The sequence below is a fragment of the Malus domestica genome, chromosome 16 (assembly GCF_042453785.1).
Source record: "Malus domestica chromosome 16, GDT2T_hap1".
In the NCBI taxonomy this organism is placed as follows: domain Eukaryota; kingdom Viridiplantae; phylum Streptophyta; class Magnoliopsida; order Rosales; family Rosaceae; genus Malus; species Malus domestica.
Window position 1 is genome coordinate 7,501 of NC_091676.1, and position 22,470 is coordinate 29,970.

At 37.5% G+C, this 22,470-nt stretch overlaps 2 protein-coding genes across 5 annotated transcripts; one reads left to right on the forward strand and one right to left on the reverse strand.

Annotated features, from left to right (window-relative positions):
- Positions 1-436: 436 nt before the first annotated feature.
- LOC103403374 (sphingoid long-chain bases kinase 1-like) lies at positions 437-10,032 on the reverse strand. Of its 4 annotated transcripts, none has more exons than XM_070815764.1 (9): positions 9,746-10,032; positions 8,839-9,527; positions 8,357-8,728; positions 7,978-8,071; positions 7,821-7,858; positions 5,366-5,512; positions 3,384-3,483; positions 1,208-2,130; positions 437-931 (listed from the first exon to the last, which is right to left on the reverse strand). In XM_070815764.1, exons 2-9 carry the CDS (start codon positions 9,307-9,309, stop codon positions 773-775), a joined length of 2,304 nt encoding a protein of 767 aa, XP_070671865.1. In that variant the 5' UTR covers positions 9,310-9,527; positions 9,746-10,032; the 3' UTR covers positions 437-772. The 4 variants fall into 4 exon arrangements, with proteins under 4 accessions (XP_070671865.1, XP_070671866.1, XP_070671867.1 ...); XM_070815765.1 differs by having other exon boundaries at positions 9,705-10,032; XM_070815766.1 differs by having other exon boundaries at positions 8,839-9,497; positions 9,746-10,013.
- An 11,211-nt stretch (positions 10,033-21,243) lies between these two features.
- On the forward strand, positions 21,244-22,298 carry LOC103403375 (ferredoxin-thioredoxin reductase, variable chain-like). Its single transcript, XM_008342183.4, has one exon. It carries the CDS (start codon positions 21,613-21,615, stop codon positions 22,117-22,119), a length of 507 nt encoding a protein of 168 aa, XP_008340405.1. The 5' UTR covers positions 21,244-21,612; the 3' UTR covers positions 22,120-22,298.
- Positions 22,299-22,470: the final 172 nt, after the last annotated feature.

Sequence of the window (22,470 nt, forward strand, 5' to 3'; positions counted from 1 at the left end):
GCAGGCCATGACAACACATGTTCGGCAATACCATGAAAATTGCAATCCTCAAGTAAGAATTCCATTCCAGCCATCACAATGCACAATATACATCACGAAGGCAAGAACATGAACGTCGTGCCACTACATGGCAATTTCTTTTTTTTAGCATATAGTGCAAGGGAAGGGATCACTATGATTTAACATATATGCATTTATATACAAGTATATGTATAATATATGTGGAAAGAACCTGCTATAATGCTGTTTAAGTTCCCGCTTGATGATCCTGGGTTGTGCCGTGGTGGTGCCTTGGCATGCCTTTGCCGTGCGTAACGCATGGCATAATTTTCCTTGCGCAAGGCATCCCTTGGTCGTGCCTAGCCTTGGTTGTGCTACAGATTGTGTTTGGATGTATAATAACATTTTGGTGGATCATCACAACGACTAACACATCTCAAGCAAGGATGGCTGATCAATTGTTACAAAACAAATATCGCGAACAGTCACAAAAAAATGGATACCAGCATCTTAAATACACAATCAGATTGCGCCAGATAACAAACAAGGACGATGTACATGATCTGCAAATGAATACAAAAAAATGAACGAAAAAAAAAAACCAAAAGGATAAAGAAAACACCAATAAACAACATGGCCAAACAAAACATTTACAGGCGCCTAAGCTGTTATAAACGGCTAAGGGTCAAACATTAATCTTGCATGTTCCATGAGTGAATAGAAAAATGCCCTTAACATCCGTTATAGAGGTCCAAAAGAAGATGCACGGTATTCAGACGTGAGGGTTAACTGTAAGGGAGCGGCCAATAAGTCTGCACTGTTCTGGAAGCAAAGAAGAAATGACTGGCCCGTTGAGGGGAAAAAGCTCTCCATCAATACCACAACCATTGTGGGTGTGCTTTCCTGACACCTTAATCTTCACTGACTTCACCTACAATGAAAGAAAAAATTAGAATCCCCTATACAACTTACTGTAGTTTCTTATTTATCAAGAACCTGCACAAGAAACAAGAATTAAAACTCCCATGCCCTCCCATCCCTAAACTCCAGGACAAGGGAAAAGTTATAATAGAAATTCCAATCAACAACGTAACCACTTACTGTTTGCTTCAACTAGAAATGTACCAAAAATTGTGAAGTTTTGTGGTTCAATACACGCAGTTCATCAAACTAAGTGCAAAGTCATTACTAAAATAAATGCCTATACCTTGACATTTTCCACGTATGGCAGTGAAAGGTGTCTACCCATCTGCAGTAGCATGAAAAATCTCAACAGCCTTAACCGCCCACTTCCATGAACTAGGATCAAATCCAAGGTGTTGTCATCATGCTCAGCTTTTGGCGCCACCACTTGGGAACTCTGAACGGTTCTGCAAGCATGATTGCAAACCAGAATACCAAGGAATTGACCCTTAGTAACAACCCATTTATCTTCATACCTAGGAACAACTTCCTTTCTTCCTGCTTCCACATCATCTGATGGCCCTGGTAATTCAATAGGATTTTCCACATCCCAATTAGGTTCACTGTCCCACTTGGGTTCCGCATCCCAAATTGGACCTGGATCAGACAGAGTTGATGATATATCCTCTTTATCGTTTGTTCCAGCATTGCACCAAGAAGATCTGGAGGCATCATGTGTGGCTGTCAATCCAGTCCATCCTTTATCTGCTCTCGACTTAGAGCGGGTCCTTGGCCAATTTGGAGTCGTTGACAGAGGAAGCTGAGGATGAATAACTTCTGGCTCTGCAGTTACATTGCTTCTTCCCATTGAAAGTCGTTTTGATTTCGGATCTAGGCCACGTACGTACTCAGATGGTTCAATGCTAGCATGATTGCTACTGCAGGCTGTATCCAAGTCTCCACCAGACATTCGAGTAGGAGTCATGATGGAGTCGATACTTGACAAACTAGAGGCTCTTGGAATCCCATCTGTGTTTGATCTCCTCATAATGTCTGTGTATAGTTCGGACATGTCAACTACTTCCCTTTCTGAGATGTCCTCTTTTAATGCTGGAAGATACTCAACTTCATAGCTGTACTTTGGTAGGCACAAGAATTTGAGAAATCCAGCAACAAAATAACGAAGAGGACCAAAGCGCTTTTGGTATTTCTCAGAGAGCTCCAACACTGCAACCAGTTCAAGATGAATTAACATTCTAACATACAGACTTATTTAGATTATTACAAGTGGTCCAAAATTAAGAAATACTGTTCTCAGAGTTCCAACTCATCTATTAATGCACCAATTGATCAAAATGCTATCAAATAATCTAAACAACATTATTTAACAACCAGGCTGTCGGACAACAGACAATTTTTACGCACACCCAACGGTAACTACAGTAAATTCATTTACCAATAAGTAGACGAAAAACTAAATGCCTTTTTGGTGATAATTATTTAATTAGAGAAAATGTGAGATGTAACTTGTTTTTTAAACAATAGTTATAAAATAAAGTGATTTATCTTCAATGAATGTCTTAACATATATATCCACCTATATATATAAATACGCACATATATAGGGCAATGCTCTCTTGACAGATTGTAAATGTGGAACACACATTCAGGCAAGCCAGCTTGATTTGCAATCCAGATTTACAGGAATATTTCCCTTAACTTATTTATATGTATATGCATACGGTACAATTCAGATGAGAGAAATTTTAAAATACAAGTACCGCAACACTTAAAATAATTGTTATAAAAACTTCGCAAACATTATGCACGTGATTGAAACATCTTTATATAGGACTGCACACGATTGAAACATAAGATTGAATAAATCAAAAGAGAATCAAGGGTCACAAAAAAAGGGAGGTCATTGGAGCAATGGAAGGTTGGGATTTATGCCAAAAATAACAACTTTAAATACTTTAATATCATGCAATTTAAAGAAAGGAAAACTAATGAAAAGGGTTTGAAAACTTGTTGTAAGTGAATAGTACCAGGATTGACTTTTAAGAGTAAAAATGTGGTTTTTCGTTAAAATGAACAGTACCGGAAGCTTTTCGTTAAAGTTCCCTTTAAAGAAACGGTCATAACGATTGAAGGAGGGAGGCAGGGGAACAAAAAGAGACAGCTCGACAATTTTTACTATGGATCTGAAGCGATAATCGACATATAAGACAAACAATATATACTTAGAAAACCCCAAAACATTCGATCCAATTAAAGTAGTTTTGCTAAATCCAAACAGCGACTAATTAATCATGAGAATCAGTCAGACAAAGTATCACATTAACAGACTTTAGCCACCAAGTTTGCTAATAAAATATGCATTAGGATTCAGAATTACCATCACTTAAGATCTAGATGGAACTTAATCACATTACAAATCAAGATCCTGATGAAATTTAATCATAGGCATTAGGAATTACCATCACTCACAAAACCATAATACGAGACTGTCATCCCAAAGTGAATAATGCCAGTCTGAACCCACTCAACAGCAAAAACATCTGTAGCTGTAAGACCCCCCTGAAACCATGAAAACAGCACATAATTTCTACTTCAATCAATACTTTTTAGTTTTCAAATGTATCAAGACCCTACAGATGAATGTAGTTGATAGGTACTTTCATAACTCAAAAAATGGATGATAAATAATGAGATCATAAAAGTTTATGCAATGCAGCTGATAATTAGTTAGCTGGAATCATTGTTAGGTGTTCACTAGTGTTGAGTTTGATTGTCTTCCCTTCGATGTATTCGGGGTGTCAAATAGCCATCCCATATCCGTTTCATGCCTATTGGCAAAGGTACAGAAGGATGAAGAGTCTATTTAATCAGCTAGTTGATGAGAAACTGATTGCAGCCAACTTAGAGAGCTTCCCCATGCACACATAAGAAAGTGAGGTAAAGACCTAGTTGGTAAGAGGTTGATTACCAAATAACCATACAAAATTTGGATAAGGTACCAAAAGAAACTTTCTTTTTCATTGTAGAAGTATTAGTTTTCTATTAATATGTTTATAAAACTTCTGTATATTGTCATGTTTAGTATATTTGGGCTTCAAGCCTTCAACTCTTAAGCCTAGATGCTAAACTCTAACCAGAATTCAATTCATACATTTGAAAAAAAAAAAGAAAAAAAAAAGAACAAATTACAACATGACTCAATCACAATTCTGTGATTGCCAAGCAGTCAATTGTGTGCTTGCCAAGCAAATCGTGCCTCGGTCATAATTGTGTTTGCTAAAAAATTGTTTGTGTGTCCAACTAGATGGTTGGGCAGTTCGAATTCTGGATATTTTATAGCTCAAACTGATTACTTCTCCCCTGCTTTCGGTACCTAAACAAGAAAAAACTATTCTAATATCCTATGGCAATAAAAAGGTTGTTGAACTAAATTGACCCAACCCTTAACACGCACAGACAGACATTTAAGCCCACTGTATATCAACAATAAAGGCTCACTTCCTCTTTACAGAAAGATACAGAAGTGGCTTCTAGTACTGGACACTTATGAAGCAATTGAAGCTCAATCGACTACTATCTCAAAAGATAATTACTCATAACTCCATGAGCATCAGTCACCAGATGCCAATCCACCTCCTTGTGGGAAACTAGGAATCCATAAACAATCATCTCTAGTTATCTAGCCGGCTCTAAGAATCTGGATAGCAAATCCCAACAACAACAAAGCCCTTTCCCACTAAGTGGGGTCGGCTGTATGAATCCTAGTCGGTTATGTGCCATGTCTTCCATTAGATCCAAGTACTCTAAGTCTTTTCTTAGAGTATAGCAAATCCCAAAAACAAACAAAAATTACTTTTAGAGGCATGAGTCTCGTCATCCCATCTTAGTGGGCCATTGCCTCCACCTTCTATCTACTTCTACGATATGTTATTGTCCTTGCCATCTTCCATATGTCACTTAGTCATCTCTGCCTCGCTGTTGGTCAGCAACTCCAAAAGAAACAGAGAACTTCATTCAGTGGCTCCGCGAACCTCCTTTGTACAATCAGAATAAGGTTAAGCTTGAATGTGAGTTTGAACTCTATTAAATGTGCAGCTGTCACGTCCTCCACGCCTACTATTTAGAAGGAAATCAGCTTTTAACTCTTTTTGCCAATTTTATGATTTTGGGGATGATAGGCTGATATTTCAGAGTAAGGTTTGAGTCATGGCAACACGAAAAAGAAAGGAAAAGTGAGATACATAGATCTATGACTTACGATGTGATTGCAATCTTGGCTTGCATGTAGGGTAGTTTTTCAGTTAATGCGAGCATCTATTTGATGTTGCTCTAAAATGGGAAGTTAGTCTCATTGATGGAAAATTCTACTCTGTAGTATATACAGTACTACTGAATGTAATCTAATTAATTTAATAAACATGATGAACCCTGTATACATTACCTTGACAATGGCCATTGCAGCAGAAACTGGATCTCTAACTCCAAGGACAGTCCAAACTAATGAATTATCAGAACCAGCAGGTATAATCCCAATTGGTATTGAAATTCCTTCTTTTTGGTTGTCTCTACTTAGTAAACCATTTAGAACCTGTACACAAATAAAATTAATGTAAATGTATAAATAAAGAAAATGCCAAAAGTATTAATGCATTGGAGTCAACCAAGCCAAAATAAAAGAAGAAAACATAAATGAGACGGTTGATTTTTAATTTAGAACATGGCAATCTTTTTTATTTTTCAAATTTCTTAGCCGTCAAACTCCAAAAGTACAAATGAGAGGGCTGATTTTTCATTTTTGTTATTAAAAGATGCAACATATTTATTAAAAAGAAAAAAGAAACTGCAACACAGGGGACAAGATGTTCCCTAAAACGACAGCTGACTAGAGAACAACAAAACAGAACAGAAGAACTCATATGCAACAGCGCTCTAATAGCACGAAAGAACCAATCGTCAAATTCTGAGGAAACTGAAGCCCATAAGGACGTTCAACAAACAAAAAGTGTCCCAGAAATGATTCACAATCCTTCCCCTAGCACCAATAAAAGATCTTTTATTTCTCTATATCCAAGCAACCCCAAAGTATTGCCTCCACAGCACCAAGCCATTTTCCTCTCTCCCAAAACTCCGGCTTCTCACCTAGAATTTTCCCCCAACTCAATCGGGTTTCCCAAAACAAAATGTAACTCAGTCACTCTCCCAACTCCAAGTCATTCAAGCTCCTTCAAAACCCAAAATCAGAGGGCGCAAACACAACTAACAATATAAGCATTGAAAGATCTTGATAATCTATATAAAAGAAGAAACAGAGAATAAAAATATTTTTCCCCCTTCCTTCCCAACACCTCACCCTTTCCCATTCCCTAATCCAAATATTCAGAAAAAAAGACTTCAAGCTCTAGTTTTTTTTTTTCTGGTTAAATTGAATCTCTAATAATGACGTTAGAATCCCAGCCATTCTCATGTGGCCCGTATTTACTCTTAATGACATCATACCAAAAAATCAGCCTCCACTGGAGATCTCCATAACTATTTCCCAAGTAAAGCTTTATTTCTCTTCACCAGGTTCTCTCCACCGCACCTGGTCTTCCCTTTTCCTTCACTTTCGTCACCACCCATTTAGCCAGCTCAAACTCTCAGTCCTCATTAATTATATTTCCATACCCCTTCTTCCTATTTTCTTTTTGCACAACTCAAGTTACTCAACTCAAACTTTAAACTTTTAGCTCTGTTCCCTTTTTATTAACCTCTCAGCTTCAACTCAATCCTCTGAATGCTTCTTTTTTTCCCAAGTGGAAACAACAAAATGTCCAACTTGCTCATCAAATCTCCAAACTTCTCCAGGGCATTATGATCTTTTGCAATTATCTTCAGCCTTCAGCTTGATCCACTCCAGATCCTACCACAGCTTCTCTTCTTTTATACAAACTAAGATCCCCACTGCACTCCAATCTCCCAACATCTTTTCATGCTTCTAAATATCTGATTTCCATGCATATTGTTTGTCCCCTACAATTTGTTGCTGTCCACAGTCCCAACAACAGTGACTTTCACCTAAGACCTCTGTCAAATCATCCTCTCCCATATCTGGTTTTTCAGCTTCATCCAAAGAGCCATCTTCCTCTGTCAATGCACCACACCGGAAGGAATCTTTCATCATCCTCGGTTTCAGTTACCAAATCTATATTTCAATTCCCCAATCCCTAAGCCACTTCTAAACCTATGACCTCTTATTGATTGGCCAACTCCTTGTTTGAATCTTTGGTAAAATCTTCAGATAATTCTGCCCTAGGGCCTGAATATCAATCCTCCTTCCTTGTCCATCAACTGAATTCCCTTATTGTAACCACACGCCTTTTCGTCGTTGCTCCTTTTTCAAAATCTGGCAACTGAGCCCCCATGATAGTAAATGATGGTTTATGGAAGATATTTTCACATATATGGTGGTCCTATAATCAATGCAAGCTTTCATTTTTTTAAGGCACTGGACCATTTCAATGGTCAAAATAAGTGTTGTAGACAGTTAAAGCAGTCAAATATCTGGGAATTGAACACAACCCTAAACCCTATATATATATATACACACACACACTATGTCTATAGGATTGTGTTCAATTCCCAGATATATATATATATGTATGTATATATATATATATGTATGTATGTATGTATATATATATATATGTATGTATGTATGTATATGTATGTATGTATGTATGCATAAACTATAAAGACACACACATGTTCGGGGGCATAGAACCTTATAGAGACACACATGTTGGAGGGAGGGAGGGAGAGAGAGACAGAGACAGAGACAGAGACAGAGAGACAGACAGAATAATACTAATCATGGCTATGTACCATACTTGGAAACATCGAAGTAGCAAAGGATTTACCTCATTAATAATTCCATCACCCCCAACACAAATGATTCCTGAAAATTAAAAAAAATTATAAATGAACAAAAGCTATAAAGATGATAAAGTAAATCAGAATGCATAAGGAAAACCAAAAATAAGCAATGTGATTAGATATTGCATTATGTAGTAGTACCATCAGGACAAGTGCTAATGTCAACAGTAGAGGCAAGTTTCCTAGCATGACCTGCAGATGTTGTTTTGACTACCTCCACTTTGAAACCTGCAAGCTGTCACAGTTCACAGCTCCAATATGAATATGAATATGACCACAAGCTCTGAAAGAGTGCATTAAAACTATCAAGAATAGACAAGCAAGCCAACTCAACCACTGAGTTCAAATATACAAAGAGGAATTACAAATATTTATTTCCTATTAGATAGCTACATCAATGGGTGATATGCAGCAGTTCAGTTTAGGAGTTGTATCCATCAAATAAAAATAATGCATATCCTGAATGACAAAAGGCAGTCTAATTAACAGATAGGGAAAGGTAACAGGATATACATCATACCTTAAATATAGGTTCAACGACGTTGTGAAAAACCTTACTTGAACGGCCACGTCCAGATTGTGGATTTAATATTACAAGTATTTTTGGCGGACTCTTACATTTGAAAATTAACTCAGGGGGAGTATCAATTGGAAGTAATTCTGAAGAAGCCTGCTTCTTAGAAGATAGCAATGGATGGGGCAAGCAATTCACATAACACTGCTGATCAGCAAACCCACCAACCCACTGAACTGCCTCTTCTATGCTAGAAGCCGAGAATCGAAAGTCCTTACGGCTTCTGCGAGGTTTAATAAGACATGAAAGGCCACAAGAACCCTTTTTCAAGGGATAAGAATGCACGGTGAAATGTCTGAGACCAACGTTGTATGAAACCTGTGCAAGAAAACAAAATGATTACTGTTTCCTACTTCATTCCAAAGAGGAAAAGGCGGCCTTGTGGTTTGTAAATGTTGTAACATGCAGCTAGAGGAGGAAGTTCTTACTGAGATGACATCATCAAGACGCAGCATGTGAGAACCCCAAATTAAAGCCTTACTGGTAAGCTTGGCATCAACAGCTTCCTGGTTGGGAATATCAGAAGAGGAGGCTGTTTGGTGTACATCAGTAGAAGAATTAGTGTTTATACTGCTGGTGTTTCTTTTGTCCAACACTAATTTTCCAGCGAAAACAACATAACCCAACAGGTCAGACTTTTCATCTCCAGCAGCAGAAGCCGGAATGTCAATCCTGTGCTCGAAGGTCTTTAGTGTGTTGGGATCATCAGTAGAGGCAGGGGTTGGAGTCTTGGAAGCCTTGATCTTGTGTCGTTTCTGTTTCTCAGGGAAAACAATTGGGGAGGAGTGTTGACCCCCAGTTGCAGTGGCTATTTGGGAGCACAATCCCAGTCGCCTGAGAGACTGCTGAGGTGTCGTTACTCTCAAACTATTCTTGGAAACACTCCCACTCTTCTGCATAGTATTGCTATCTTTCTTTTCTTCTACTTTCCTTGTAAAACCAGAACTATTATTACTCTTATGAATTGCAAAGGGGAGATCGAAAAAACAGACGAAGGGTGTGTTGTTGGTAGGGATAGACGAGCGGCAGCAGCTGGAGAGGAGGTTTCAATCCCAATTCTAATAGTGAAACATTGATTACGCGGTAACTGCGGCATAAAATGACTAGATCAACCAGCCTGCAGATTTATTGTTTCGAATTAGAGGTTTAAAAATGAATTCATTGAGCACAAATCGCCATTTCTATCACTGGGACCGGAATTCTCAACAAGTCGAAGATTAATTACATTCCTATTAAAATTACAATTACAATTACAATTACAATGTATAGGATATAAGAAATAATCGAGACTCACTCCGCTGAAATTGAGGAAAAGGAAGAAGGGATGCGACTTACGAGCTGAGCTGAGACGCAGGTCCGTCTTGTTGCTCAGCCGAGGTGTAGATGGCGATCCTTCGGAATACCAAGTCGCGCACTCAATCAGACCTGAAAGGAAAAACAGCCCGTTTTCCTCTTCTTCCCTCGGGGTCGGTGTCGATGTCGGGGTCGACCTTCAATTATCAGTTTTTCCTCGTTCTCCTTTTTTTTAATTCACCGGGGAAAGGACAGGATGTGAAACGGAGCTAGCTCCCTTATTTTTTTAGGAAGTCGTTCTATTTGGACCAGTTGGTGTTTGGTGGTGCAATTTCTTTTTTTAGGTACTTTTTCTTTTGATATAATAATTTTTTTTAAACCGTGATATCCACATACCCACTTTACTTCGTACATAACATATTAATTTGTGATTATCGGATCAACTCAATTAAAAAAGATCAAATAGCATAAATTAACAAGAAATGTATTAGAAGTAAAAAAATAGTGCGTGGATAGCACACTCTGTTTTTTTTAATAGCACTTTTTTCTTCTTCTTTTTTTTTTAACAAAGTTAATAAAACTTTCTTTGTCACACAAATTGAATTCAAATTTTAGAAAGAAAAAAAAATTACATAAATTATCCATAAAAGTGGCCTAATTCATCATTTGGTCTCTTAACTTAAAAATCAATCAAAATCAGCCCGGACTATGTTCCTGCCATAAAAATCAGTAATTTTTTTCTGTTGGAATGCTAGCATGGCACATGTACACCACATATAACTAATAATTTGGTGCCATGTAGACAATATAGAAAAAACCACTTTCTTGAAATTAAAAAAATTAGAAGCCAAATAAGAAATTAACAACATTTGCCACCAAATACTAGTATTTCTCTCTATGGTACAATGACCGGTTGGAAGAAATGGAAAATGTGGGACTATGATTTTTCATAGTCGAAGTAAATCAAATCAGAATACGAATAACACATAAATCTGATCATGGACTCAATAGCTTTCGTAGCAGAGCTGCACATACTGATCTAGTAAGGAAACAGTTAGGTTTCCTATATTCCTGAAATCCTTACAATTTATGAATTGGCTTACGCCACAAATAATCACACTCTAAGTGGATGCAATACCTTCTCCTAGATATTCTTTAGAATTTTTACATATTTCATATCCTAAAAGGTTTGTATCTCAACTAGTATAAATACATTCTTCTAGGGTTCACCTTTGGTAATGCAATTATCGCACGCTTGTTCTCTTACATACTGCTTGAGTCTCATATATTTACTTACTGATTGATCGTCAGAAAGCCTTTAACCGACACCACCTCCGGTCCTGGGTTGCTTACTGTTGTGTGTTCCTTTACAGATTAAACGAGTTTGTGCATCTCATTTATTTACGGTGGTGCACGAATTTGATTTCAATAGTAAACAAACTAGAGAAAGGCAAATGACACACCCCGACCTGAAACAGGGTATGCTGGTCATCACGTGAGGGTGACGTAGCCGTGTGCACAGTGCAGAAACAATAAAGATAATAGAGAATACGAATAAATGAAAACCAACTCATAAGAGTACTAGTTAAGACAAGTGCTAGAATATGTGTGAATACACAATCAGAGCATGAGTAATCTAAGTTCAGTCCAGAAAACAAGTACTAATTAAACGACACTCAAAGATGACCTACATTTGTGATAGTCTGTCAGAACCTCCAATCAATCCTCGTGAGCCACCAACGAACAAGCTTATCTAAAACTTGGAGGGCCGCAAAACAGATTGTGTGAGTGGGCAAAAACAAAGCTTTACAAAACCATTTCATTTATCAAATACTCTAACCATTCGCCGTAAAACATGTATAACTTTCCCAGAAATGGAATATAATTATATATATATATATATATATATATATTCAAATCATGCTTCATATATCCATATTCATAAGTATACCATGCCAAAATACAAAACAAAATAAGTAACTCAAGTGAAAATAAATTCATGGATAAATAACATATTAGCCATAACCCATGTAGAGGTTTGTACGACTGAATTCATAGCTCATTAGTCAATCTAGCCGAAGTCACCGCAAGTGACCTATACGGCACTACACTGCACATGAGTCAGAACCACTGCAAAGGTCTATACGACAAGACTGGGTGTAATATAGTTATGCTCAATGTTACGCTCTCATGATAGCTGTGCGATAAATCGCTAGTCACCTACGAGTCAGAACCACCTATGATGGTTTGTACGACAAGACTGTGCACCTAAATTGGATCCAATGTGAGTATATGGTGCGGGAGGTGACATTATAACTAGGCATGTATTATATCTCTAGCTAAATCACAATCACCCGGGGAGCAGGTTTATGAGCTCTCAATCATGTGTCACATTATCAATATCTCATATAACAAAACAATACTCACCTGGTACTTACTGGAGCGTCCACAACACCAGTTCATATTATGCATCATATACTAATTCATATGTTGAATATAAATTTATATGCATGGCATTTCAAAGCATACTTTCATTTAAACACATTTTCTGGGAAAATATCAAGTATATAAATATATACTAAAAACCAAAAGCCCACTTATTGATATGTCGAAGGGTCATAGCCCCCGAGCCGCCCTTGATTGCGCTCGTCCTCGGAATAGGTCTCACCTATATGTGAAATAACTGAATAAAATTTATTTAAAGCACATAGACAAAACTAGTTAATAACTTCTCATACATTGCTCAAATGGGATGTTTAAATATACCAATGTGATCTACACAACCTCACGAACATCCTCATATTTTAAAAAAAAAATTCCAACGTCCCACGCGTGGCCACGGGCATGGAATCCTAACGGAATCCTTAACCGCCATTAGGAATATTCTGTGGAATATTCTGTTAAAACCTTAACAGACATTAACGGCGTTACCTTTTGCCGTTAGAATATTCTGTCAAATTTGACGGAATATGCTCTTTCGTCTTCCTCAACTCGCCAGAGTCTGGCGCCGGTGACCGCTGCGTTGTCGGTTTTTGGAAAATAATAAAACCTTCATTTCTCACTCAATTTTCCACCAAATTTCATGAAACTTGAACCAAATTGAAGCTTAGGACGAATAGAACACAACCATACCTGTTTTGGGACCTAAAATCCATGAAAATTTGCCGAAGGACCTTCGATAATCCAGTCAAACTTCAAATGCATCGATCTCAACTTCCCGACGTCCAAATTATGTCATTTTTCTTCTCCGAGCTTCGTGGAGAGGTCCCTAAGCTTCCTATAAGCTTGAAATCCTCTAAAAATCATGCATTTACTACTGCATGAACAGTACCTCAAAACTGGGATCTTGGGTTCTCAGGTTTTCTAAGCTTTCCCTTCCTATAAATGGTACGAATGGACTCAAGAGCTTACAATGAACTCAAAGGTCATATTCTCCTTGTCGATCCGTGCCTAAATGGAATGGTTCGAGAATTGTCTGTACGTTTGTACGGACGTTGCAGAAAATCGAGAAAGAGTGTACACAGGGAAAAGGATGGGTGTGTATGTGGTCCTAGTTGGTTACTAACCCACAAAACAAAGTAACAAGCTTAAGTCTTTTTCCAAGAACTTAGGAAATATTAGAATTGACCAACTTAAGTACATAATACAGACAACACACTTTAACGTCCAAGGGTAAATTAGTAACTTCCACATTCGAGACCAATTAATATTACAACATTTCGGAACGGGCTATGACACAAAACTACTTGATTTCTCTTGGAAATTATCTTTTTTTTTTTTAAGAAACATAGTCTTCATCTATTTGTTTGATTAGTTAAATGACCATAAAGTTGTTTAATTTGGCTAATCCTTATGTAAGGGTGATCATTTAGACGTTGTAGAGTGGTCCAAATGAATAGTTAAAGTTGTATTAACTTACTAATCGGTTAGCTTTTAATTTAAATGTCACACCCCAAGCCCGATGTCAGTAAAAATTCATAAATATGAAGCGCGAGTTAATTAAATAATTAAAAGCAAGCTAAAATAAGGTAAAATACATTTCTCTTATAAAAACAACTCATATTTCTTTAAACAACAACAACAATCAAGTTTTATTCCACTAAGTGGGGTTGCATGTATGAATTCTAAAATGTCATTGTGCTCGGGTTTGCATTAAGTCTTCTGTTAGCTCAAAGTACTCCTATATTTTTACAACATTCAAAACAAATAAATAGTTCTATTCTCACATCTAGCTCGATTTCATTACGCCTATCATCTTTATTGTCTAGTTTATAAACTTGCAAAACGATGGAGTGGTGAACTTTAACAACTCAATATACACATACCTGAAAAAAAATCAATATGGACATGAACATAAATTGACAAAACTAAATTAAGTGTCATGTAACACGCAATTAAATTATAACATGTTATCAATAATCAAGGATACAATGTGGACGTATTTGATCCTTTCATAATTTTTCTCACTTCTTGGCATAATCAGATAGTACGTGACGTTACAAACGTATGGGCACAAACGGAACGTAATTCGGAGTTATAATGAAGATTCTACGAGTCTTGGGACATCGTGCTTTTCTCGTAAATTTCAGACAATTTCCAGTCAGATTTTGAACTCAAAGAGGTAAAATCATGCTCTACTCTTTTCTAGCTTCATTTGGGTATTTGGATTGTAGAATTTGGGTGAAAAATGGGAAAGTTATAGCATTTTGAAAATTTTCCAAAAATCAACGAAATATGCAAAATTTGACGAGATTTGCAGCGGCGAACGACGTTGGAAACAAGACTGAAGGAGAAGAAGGGGAATATTTCATTAACCTCTGGAATATTCCATGACGCCATTAAGGTGCATATTGGCATCTTTCATTAGCTTTAGCAAGATATTTCATCCAAGAACAAAATATTTCCACCAAGCCCAGGGCCGCGCATAGGGTGTGTGGCTTGCCGACGACAGCTTACGACGGTGCGTGGTGGCTACCTAGGGCCAAAAACCCAAAATGTCATTCTTAGCTAATTTTGATGCCCTAATTCCGTTTTTAGCATCCATTTAGTGAAATTCCAACGTTTTAGCCTAGTTTCGTAGTTGACCGCCACTTAAATTTGCAAGGTGGAAATTCAACCGTCAGATTGTAATGAAGTTTAAGCGTGTTGTTCTAGAAACTTAATGAGACCTTTAGGAAGTTACAGATTGGAAATCCGATGTGCTGATCTTTCGGATCAAGTTACGTGGTGTTGTTGACCCTATCGTTGACCATTGGTCAAGGGTTGACTTTTTGTCAACGTGTCCTGAATCCTTCTAGAATGTCTTATAGGATGTGTACGACCTAAAATTATGTGTTTTATAGCTAAAGTTCTTAGACGAGACTTGTGATTTGTTCTAGGAGATGATCATACGTGGACTCCTATATATTTGTACTAGGAGTCGTAGCATGAACTCTGGGTGACTGACTTTAATATATGTGGTATCAGTGATTACCCTAAAAATCCTTATGATGGTATACTTTGTGGATACGGCTTTTTTTTTTATAAAATTTGTTTTATTATTAAATTGTTACTTTTAAATTCTACCATCAATCTATTTTTATGAAATGTGATTTGAAATGGATATTTGAAATGTTTGTCAAACGTTAGGGCTAGTAGAGGACCGTTAACCTATTATTATGGGTGTTGTCAAATAGAAATTGTCATGTCTTGCCTCGTTAAGCCTTTTCAAACTATGTTTTCTTGGATTCTGCTCGGTTCCGTAGAGTGGTCCAAAAGCAGGTTGCGCTGAGGTTCAGTTGAGTGGTTTGGTTCCCTGCTCTATATGGATTCCATTGAGTGGTCTGGATTCCATCTATCTGTCTTCATTTAGATTCCATTGAGTGGTCCAGAATCTCTCATACTTTGCCATTACATTGAGCGGTCTTGAATCGTATCCTGTTCGAATTCTCTCTTTGTATTTGGTTCCGTTTAGTGGTCCGGAAACCACTTTTTGTTGAATTTCATTGAGTGGTCCGAAATTGCATCCCTTGTCTTTGTTGGTTAGTTGATTCCTTGGAATTGGTCTAGAATGTGGAAGCTTATAAGATGTAGGCTTAGGCCGAATTATGTCAATTTATCCCTAGTTTTCAAAGCATTTATGAACGATATATTAAGAACCTTTGTGGTTTTATTTAGACAGGCCGATGGATGTATGTGTGACTCATTCGGGATTTTCAGTAGTTTATGATTTTATAAAGTATGATTTTATGAATACTGTTTATAAAGTGTGATCGATAGATTGGTTTTATGATTATCACATACGTCAGATTATTATTACTCACACGAGCTTCGCAACGTATTTGGGTTGTTACTTTTCCTTGTACACCATTCCTATGGTGTAAGGGTGATTGTGCCAGTGACAAGTATTAGTTGATACGAGGAACTTCTGGGTATCAGTTAGGGTTCAAAGAGCTTGGAATGCTTAGGTTACCCTGCTATATTTCCTTGTATTTATTTTGAGACTTTATTTTGGGAGTTTACAGGCATGTCTTGGCCTTATTGAGGGTTACTAACATTTTATTGTACAGTTGTTGTAATCATTGCGAATTTCAATTTCAGTATTCCATTAAAAATTTCGTTGTATTTCCTCACACCCCCTACAATCGACTATCATGCGTCGATCCTAGACGTATGTCGAGATCCAAACGTGACAATTCTTCCCTTATTTCCTCATTTTAAATGGTATTTCACTTTATCCACCCTCAAAATTATCCATCTCCACTTCTTTTATCAATCTTTTTTACGCTACCATTACCAAGATCTACCCACCAACAAGAAAATATAAACAAGAATAAGTATGTATTTTCAATTTCAATCCTTAATCTCATTGTTTCGGTATGTATTTCAATTTTTTTTTAATTGAATATGAGTTTTATGTAACGACCCGTTCCCAATTATTAAGATTTTTATAATTTTAAAATGTGAAATTACGAAAATACACTTCGAGGCAAATACATTAACTTTTGTTAACCGCTTTGTCGTGTCACATAAGAACTGTTTTCTTGGCGTATCCTCATAGTACTCGTCGCTACGAACGTGTGAGTACAAATGGAATGTAATTTGGAACTATAACGAATGAGTTATTAACGTTTAAAGTCGGGGGCATTTTAGTAAATTTAACATTCACTCTAGAAGGCTCTAGATTTTCTAGAGCAATCTGATTGGGCCACTTGGACGGTTGTGATGATGAGTGGAAGAAAGAAATGAGAGAGATGAACGGAAGACAGAAAAAGAAAATAAGAAGAGGGGAGAAGGCTCGACCAATCAAAAGAGGGGAAAGGAAAGAAAGTGACCAATTAGAAAAGAAAAAGGACGGGAAATGAGAGAAGAAAAAAATGGGAAAATCGGGTACCCACCGACCCGACCTGACGGCGGCATGCAAACCCGATGCCATTCACTGCGTTTCACGACAAATCAAGGCAAATCTTCATCTAGAAACAACTCCCTAGCCTTCCATCTTCCATTTCCACCCAAAATTAGAAGAAATTTGGTTGTAAATTTGTGAAGAACCGTCGGTTGGTGTGATGGGTTCGTGCGACGATTCCTCAAATCCTGAAGCTAACTCATTCAATTACCACCACCAAAACACTCATCTAAAGGCCAGGAACAAAGCCCAAACAATTGTCGGGGCAGCGTAACACCGGAGGTGACGGATTGAAACCACCCATTTCTAGGGTTTACGACAAGTTCGAGGGAAATTGGCCTTAGTCACAGGTATGAAAGTTGTTCCTCTCATTGAGATCTTTATTCTTGTAAAATTTGGTAATTTTTGGAGTTGTTCGATTTTCCGGCGAATCGGACGGCCGGCTGCCACGTGTGGCGATGCGTGGGGGAGAAACCCGATGTCCCTCCTTAGGTTTTTCGACGTGCCGAATCTGAATCCACTGTCCGTTTTCCAAAATTAGAGTTTTACTAAATGGTCCCTAATTGTGTTTAGGCGCGTTGGCGGGAAGTGACGTCATCCTTACTAGTTCGAGCGGTTCTCGGGCAATAAAAATTGTGAGTGGACCCTTTCTTAAACTATATGTTTTATAACTATGAGTGGACCCTTTCCTAAACCCTAATTTATATTATGGATCTATATTATGTCTTTATAGATTTCTATATTTATGGTTTAAGAGAAATTAAGAATTATTTAAATTATTTTTACGAAGGTTATTATTTATCGAACCTACATTTCACTACAGGTGATGAATATACAAATTATATGGCTTTCGATCATGATTTATATATGGATTCATGAGATGACGCTTTGAGTTTTGATGAGCTCTGGTTATGACATGAGATTTTGAGATATGTTTTTGGTACTTACCTAGTGGGTTATCATACAGCACATCCGCACACCACGGGTATAGATGTCTATGGCCATAGGACACAGATGATGGAGGAGTGAGATATGATATATTATATACCCTCAGCTTCACTGTCGAAAGCAATGTTAGACAGCTTCACTAGCCACGGCTAGTGTCGATGTAGATGTATGTTAATTTATACAGCTTCACCTTCAGGTGATGGACAGGTTATTCAACTTCACCTTCGAGTGATGGACAGGTTATTCAGCTTCACATTTGAGTGATGGACAAGTACTGCCTTCAGGCGACTATGATACCCCTAGTTGAGTACATCATCGATGAGATTCACGAATTTGCCTTCGGCAGCATTTTCAGCATTAATGAGCATGGTTTTACACGTACATGTTTTACAAATGTTTGACATGGAATGCTAGGGTTTTTATAAAACCTGCTATGTAGTATTATATATGTTTTTTCAAAACAGGGGGTTAGTATGTTCTAAAATAAACTAGTTTTCGTACTATTACTATTATTATAAATTATGGTCCACTTACCTTTTTTGTTTTTGCGCCCCCTCCAGAGTTAGGATCGAGGCACATGATCCCACGTCAGGACACTACGGCATAGGTATCCTCGAGTCTTCTTAGTGTAGGTATCATTCCCTTGTTCTTATCTTTTTATAGTAATTCTTCCATATTACTCTTAGTTAGTTGTATGCTATGAACACGTATATCTTGTGTTGACTTCCTTATCTCTATCTCTTACATATTACCTTCGTTATGGATAAAAACACTTAAAGACACCTGCAAAAGTAGGGACAAAAACACTTAAAAATACTTGCAAGAGTATAAGGTTGTCATAGTATAGCAGCTCAAGCAATGTCGTTTTCCACAGGGATTGAATAAATAATTTATGTTTAAAATAATTCTTGATTAACTATTTGAAAACGAAGTTCTAAAATATTAAAAACGAATTTTAAATTAAAACAATTAAAGAAACTAGTAAAGTAAAGAAAACAAAAGAAAATAATTTTGAAAACCAAATTGTAAAAGCCTAGGGTTCCGCCGTCCCCTTAACAATCCTACGTAGATTTACCAATTACTTATGAATTACCCATGCAACTTTGAAGGTTAGGTTTTCCTTATGCATATTCTACCTGTGGCATTCAAGCTATAATATATATTAAACATGCAATCCGTCTGTGGCATTCATATCAAATATAAACATGCATGACTCATTACGCTTTGTGAAAACTCTTTAAAAAACCATGCAACCCCTTAAGACGTGGCATTTGCCCTAGGTGAAATTACAACTATCAATCACAAGAAGCAATACTCAATTCCCCGGTGGCATTGTGACCGAATTGCATCCAATTATTTATCTAAACATCCTAATGGTAGCTAAGCATTAAGATATAGAGACAGTTTAAAGTACAGTGATTAATAATTCAAAGCATGCATGCATAATATCATAAGCAATTAAATAAAGACTACATATTCACGCTAAGGGTCAAGGCATCGCCCTAGCAAACGAAAATTAGTTACGAACAACCATAAAACAAAATGAATCTTATTGAAATAGAAAAAGGATATAAAACACCTAGAAAATGAACTTCAAAAACCCTCTAGAAGAGTGTGTGCATTTTCTCCCCAATGTTGCGTGCGTCCCCCCCCCCCCCCCAACCTAATGGCTAAAAAGCCTTATTTATACTACTCTAATTAAAATCCTCCTAGTAAAAGGTCTTAGAATAAAACTAGGAAACATAATTTAATGATAAAACAGAAAATAAAGGGTTTCTCATTTGAACTAGAATTCGGAGTTCTCAGAAAATTAGTCTTTTGACTGATCAAATCAACTCCGATTTGATCCCAAAAGGTCTCTTTTGAAAGCTGAAGACGTCCCCTACAAATCCTCAGAAGGAATCTTCCTCAAAATATGTCATATTGACCTCCAAACTACTCAAAATATCCATAAATGTCAATCTGGGAAAGCTGCGCTCTGGGCCTTTATTTCATCGCCACGGTCCAACGGCTTGGTAAAAAAATCTGAAATTTTGATACAATCATCTTGAAAGGCACACGAACATCCTCCAATTGGAATCACTCCAAAATTCATCCGTTTGATCATTTTTTGCTCCAGAAGAAGTCGAATGTCCTACATTGGAAATATACAACAAAGTATCAAAATTATACCAAAATAACCAATAAATTAATACTAAGATTAGGGTAAAATATATGGTATAATATTGACTCATCAGTTGACTTCCCTATCTCTATCTCTTTACATATTACCCCCGCTAGGTGACCAGAGCAACCTTGTGAATGTCACAACCTTAACACTTTACGTTGTTATAAAGTTAATTTGATTTTGTGCCTTGACAATGTGTCATAGAGAGGTATTTGACTTTAATGGTAACAGACTATCACTACCACCAACTAGTGAAACTTCCAAGAAGATGAAATCAGTTGAAATCTTAACTAATTTTCATGCAGACCCGAGACTTCGACCTCTAATGCCAATAGTTAAGTGATAGTTTGCTTGTTTACATTGAGAAATATGTTTTTTTTTTCTTATGTTGATAATGAAATCATAATGCGATGTTTTCCCATGATAAACATTGTGGGCAATTGTAATTTGAAAGTTGTAACGTTGTTTCCTTTATGAATGATATTACTGTCATTTAGTTTTAAAGTGTCTTTGTATAATCATTTGTAAGCTTTAATATTTTAATATTTTGCCCATCCAAGACTAAATTTATGGATCCACCCCTAGGCGTCGAGATGCTGCATAGTTGAATAAGGGGGTCAACGAATACTTGCAGCAGTGAAGAGCATGGGCGTGGAGGTGGAGAATGGCTGGTGGTAAGAGATGCAGAATACAAGGTGGCTAGAGGAGAGTAGCCCAAAAAAAAAAACAATGTAAAAAATGTAGTCTCAAACCAAACTAAAAAACTTTCAACCAATATACCAACTTTAGCTGCAGAAGCTGGAAAAAAACATAAATCGAGTCGGGTAAGCTATTGGATTGGATATGATGGAGGTATTATTATAATCTCTCAAATGTGATGGTGTTTTGTAAAAACTCAATAATTTTAATGAGGTGTTAGTGTAATTAACTAAATTGACCCACGTGATTGATAGTTTGATGTGCATATAATCAAAAACAACTTTTACAAACCATACAACACAATAAAGGAAGCTGAGCAATTTCAACTAGAATTTCTTGCTAGGTTTGGTCTGTGGGTTGAAGGCGGATGTGATGACTCGAATAATGAGAGTGGTTTGAGGGGTGGCCGGTGGCTAGCGTGGTCTCTGGTAGTTGGAAGGGTTGATATGCATACTTGAGAGAGAAGCGTTTTTGGTAAATTGCAGATTGACCATAAATGAAGAGCTTTTTTGCAATTACTCAATAGTTGTGGTTACATCAGATTGGTCTTGACAGAAGGGTCCACTTTTGGCCAAATCCCAAGAATTTTGGTGTGGGGCATATGGGGTTTGGAGATTGAGTTGAGAGATAGCCCTAAGAAAATAAAGACTGGGTGTGCGTTCACTGAGAGGGATTTATTAGATAAGGGAAAGATAGACGGACACAGGAGCGATGGGTATAGCAACAGTGGCAGCAGCCGCCGCCTCTTCATCCCTGAATTCATCCCTAAGGGCAGCAGCAGATGCGGGACAGCTGAAATCGTTCTCGTTCTCTTTCCCTTCTTGTTGGGCAGTTTCATTTCCACATCACAAACTCACTCCCACCGCTCTCACCCACTGCCCGTGGAGGAGGAAATTAAGTAGAAGGGTTATTTGCGAGGTTGCTGCCGCCGATGTCTCTCCATCAACATCATCAGATGAACCCGCCGCCGCCGCCTCCTCCAAAATAGGAGCTAGGGTTAGGGTGAAGGTGCCTCTGAAGGTGTACCACGTGCCCAGAGTTCCGGAGGTGGACATTACTGGCATGGAAGGTGAGCTCAAGCAGTACGTTGGGCTGTGGAAGGGCAAGCGGATTTCAGCCAATCTCCCTTATAAGGTGCAGTTCGTCGTCGATGTTCAAGGCCGTGGCGCAGTTAAGTTCTTCGCCCATCTCAAGGAGGATGAGTTCGAATATCTTTGATCAATTTCGGTTAGTTCGATCCATATATATCAATCTCTCTCTCACCTCACACATTATATATCAAATAAAAATTATAAAAGATGTTGGTTCATCTGGCTTCAAATAAACTGCAACTGCACTTGATTGTATGTATTTAATCACATTTACATGGATCAATCTAATATTATTATTTCTCTTGAGCATTGAGCAATATGCAGTAGGGTTTTCTAGTTGGTTAGCCTGCCTAACCTCCTGCTAGATAGAGTCGCACAGCTTCTGACAAAGGTTTGCTGCGAATGAAATAATACAACAACAAATCTCGAAACAAATTGTTTTGCCTCCTTGTTTTCATAGGCACAGAGACTATTATTG

Excerpts from the sequence above, each read along its gene's own strand:
- LOC103403374 (XM_070815764.1), bottom strand. The coding sequence starts at position 9,309 with ATGCAGAAGAGTGGGAGTGTTTCCAAGAATAGTTTGAGAGTAACGACA. Across the intron at positions 8,729-8,838 it reads GTCTTGATGATGTCATCTCA|GTTTCATACAACGTTGGTCT; the intron begins GTAAGAACTTCC and ends TTTCTTGCACAG. Across the intron at positions 7,859-7,977 it reads CATTAGCACTTGTCCTGATG|GAATCATTTGTGTTGGGGGT; the intron begins GTACTACTACAT and ends TTTAATTTTCAG.
- LOC103403375 (XM_008342183.4), top strand. The coding sequence starts at position 21,613 with ATGGGTATAGCAACAGTGGCAGCAGCCGCCGCCTCTTCATCCCTGAAT.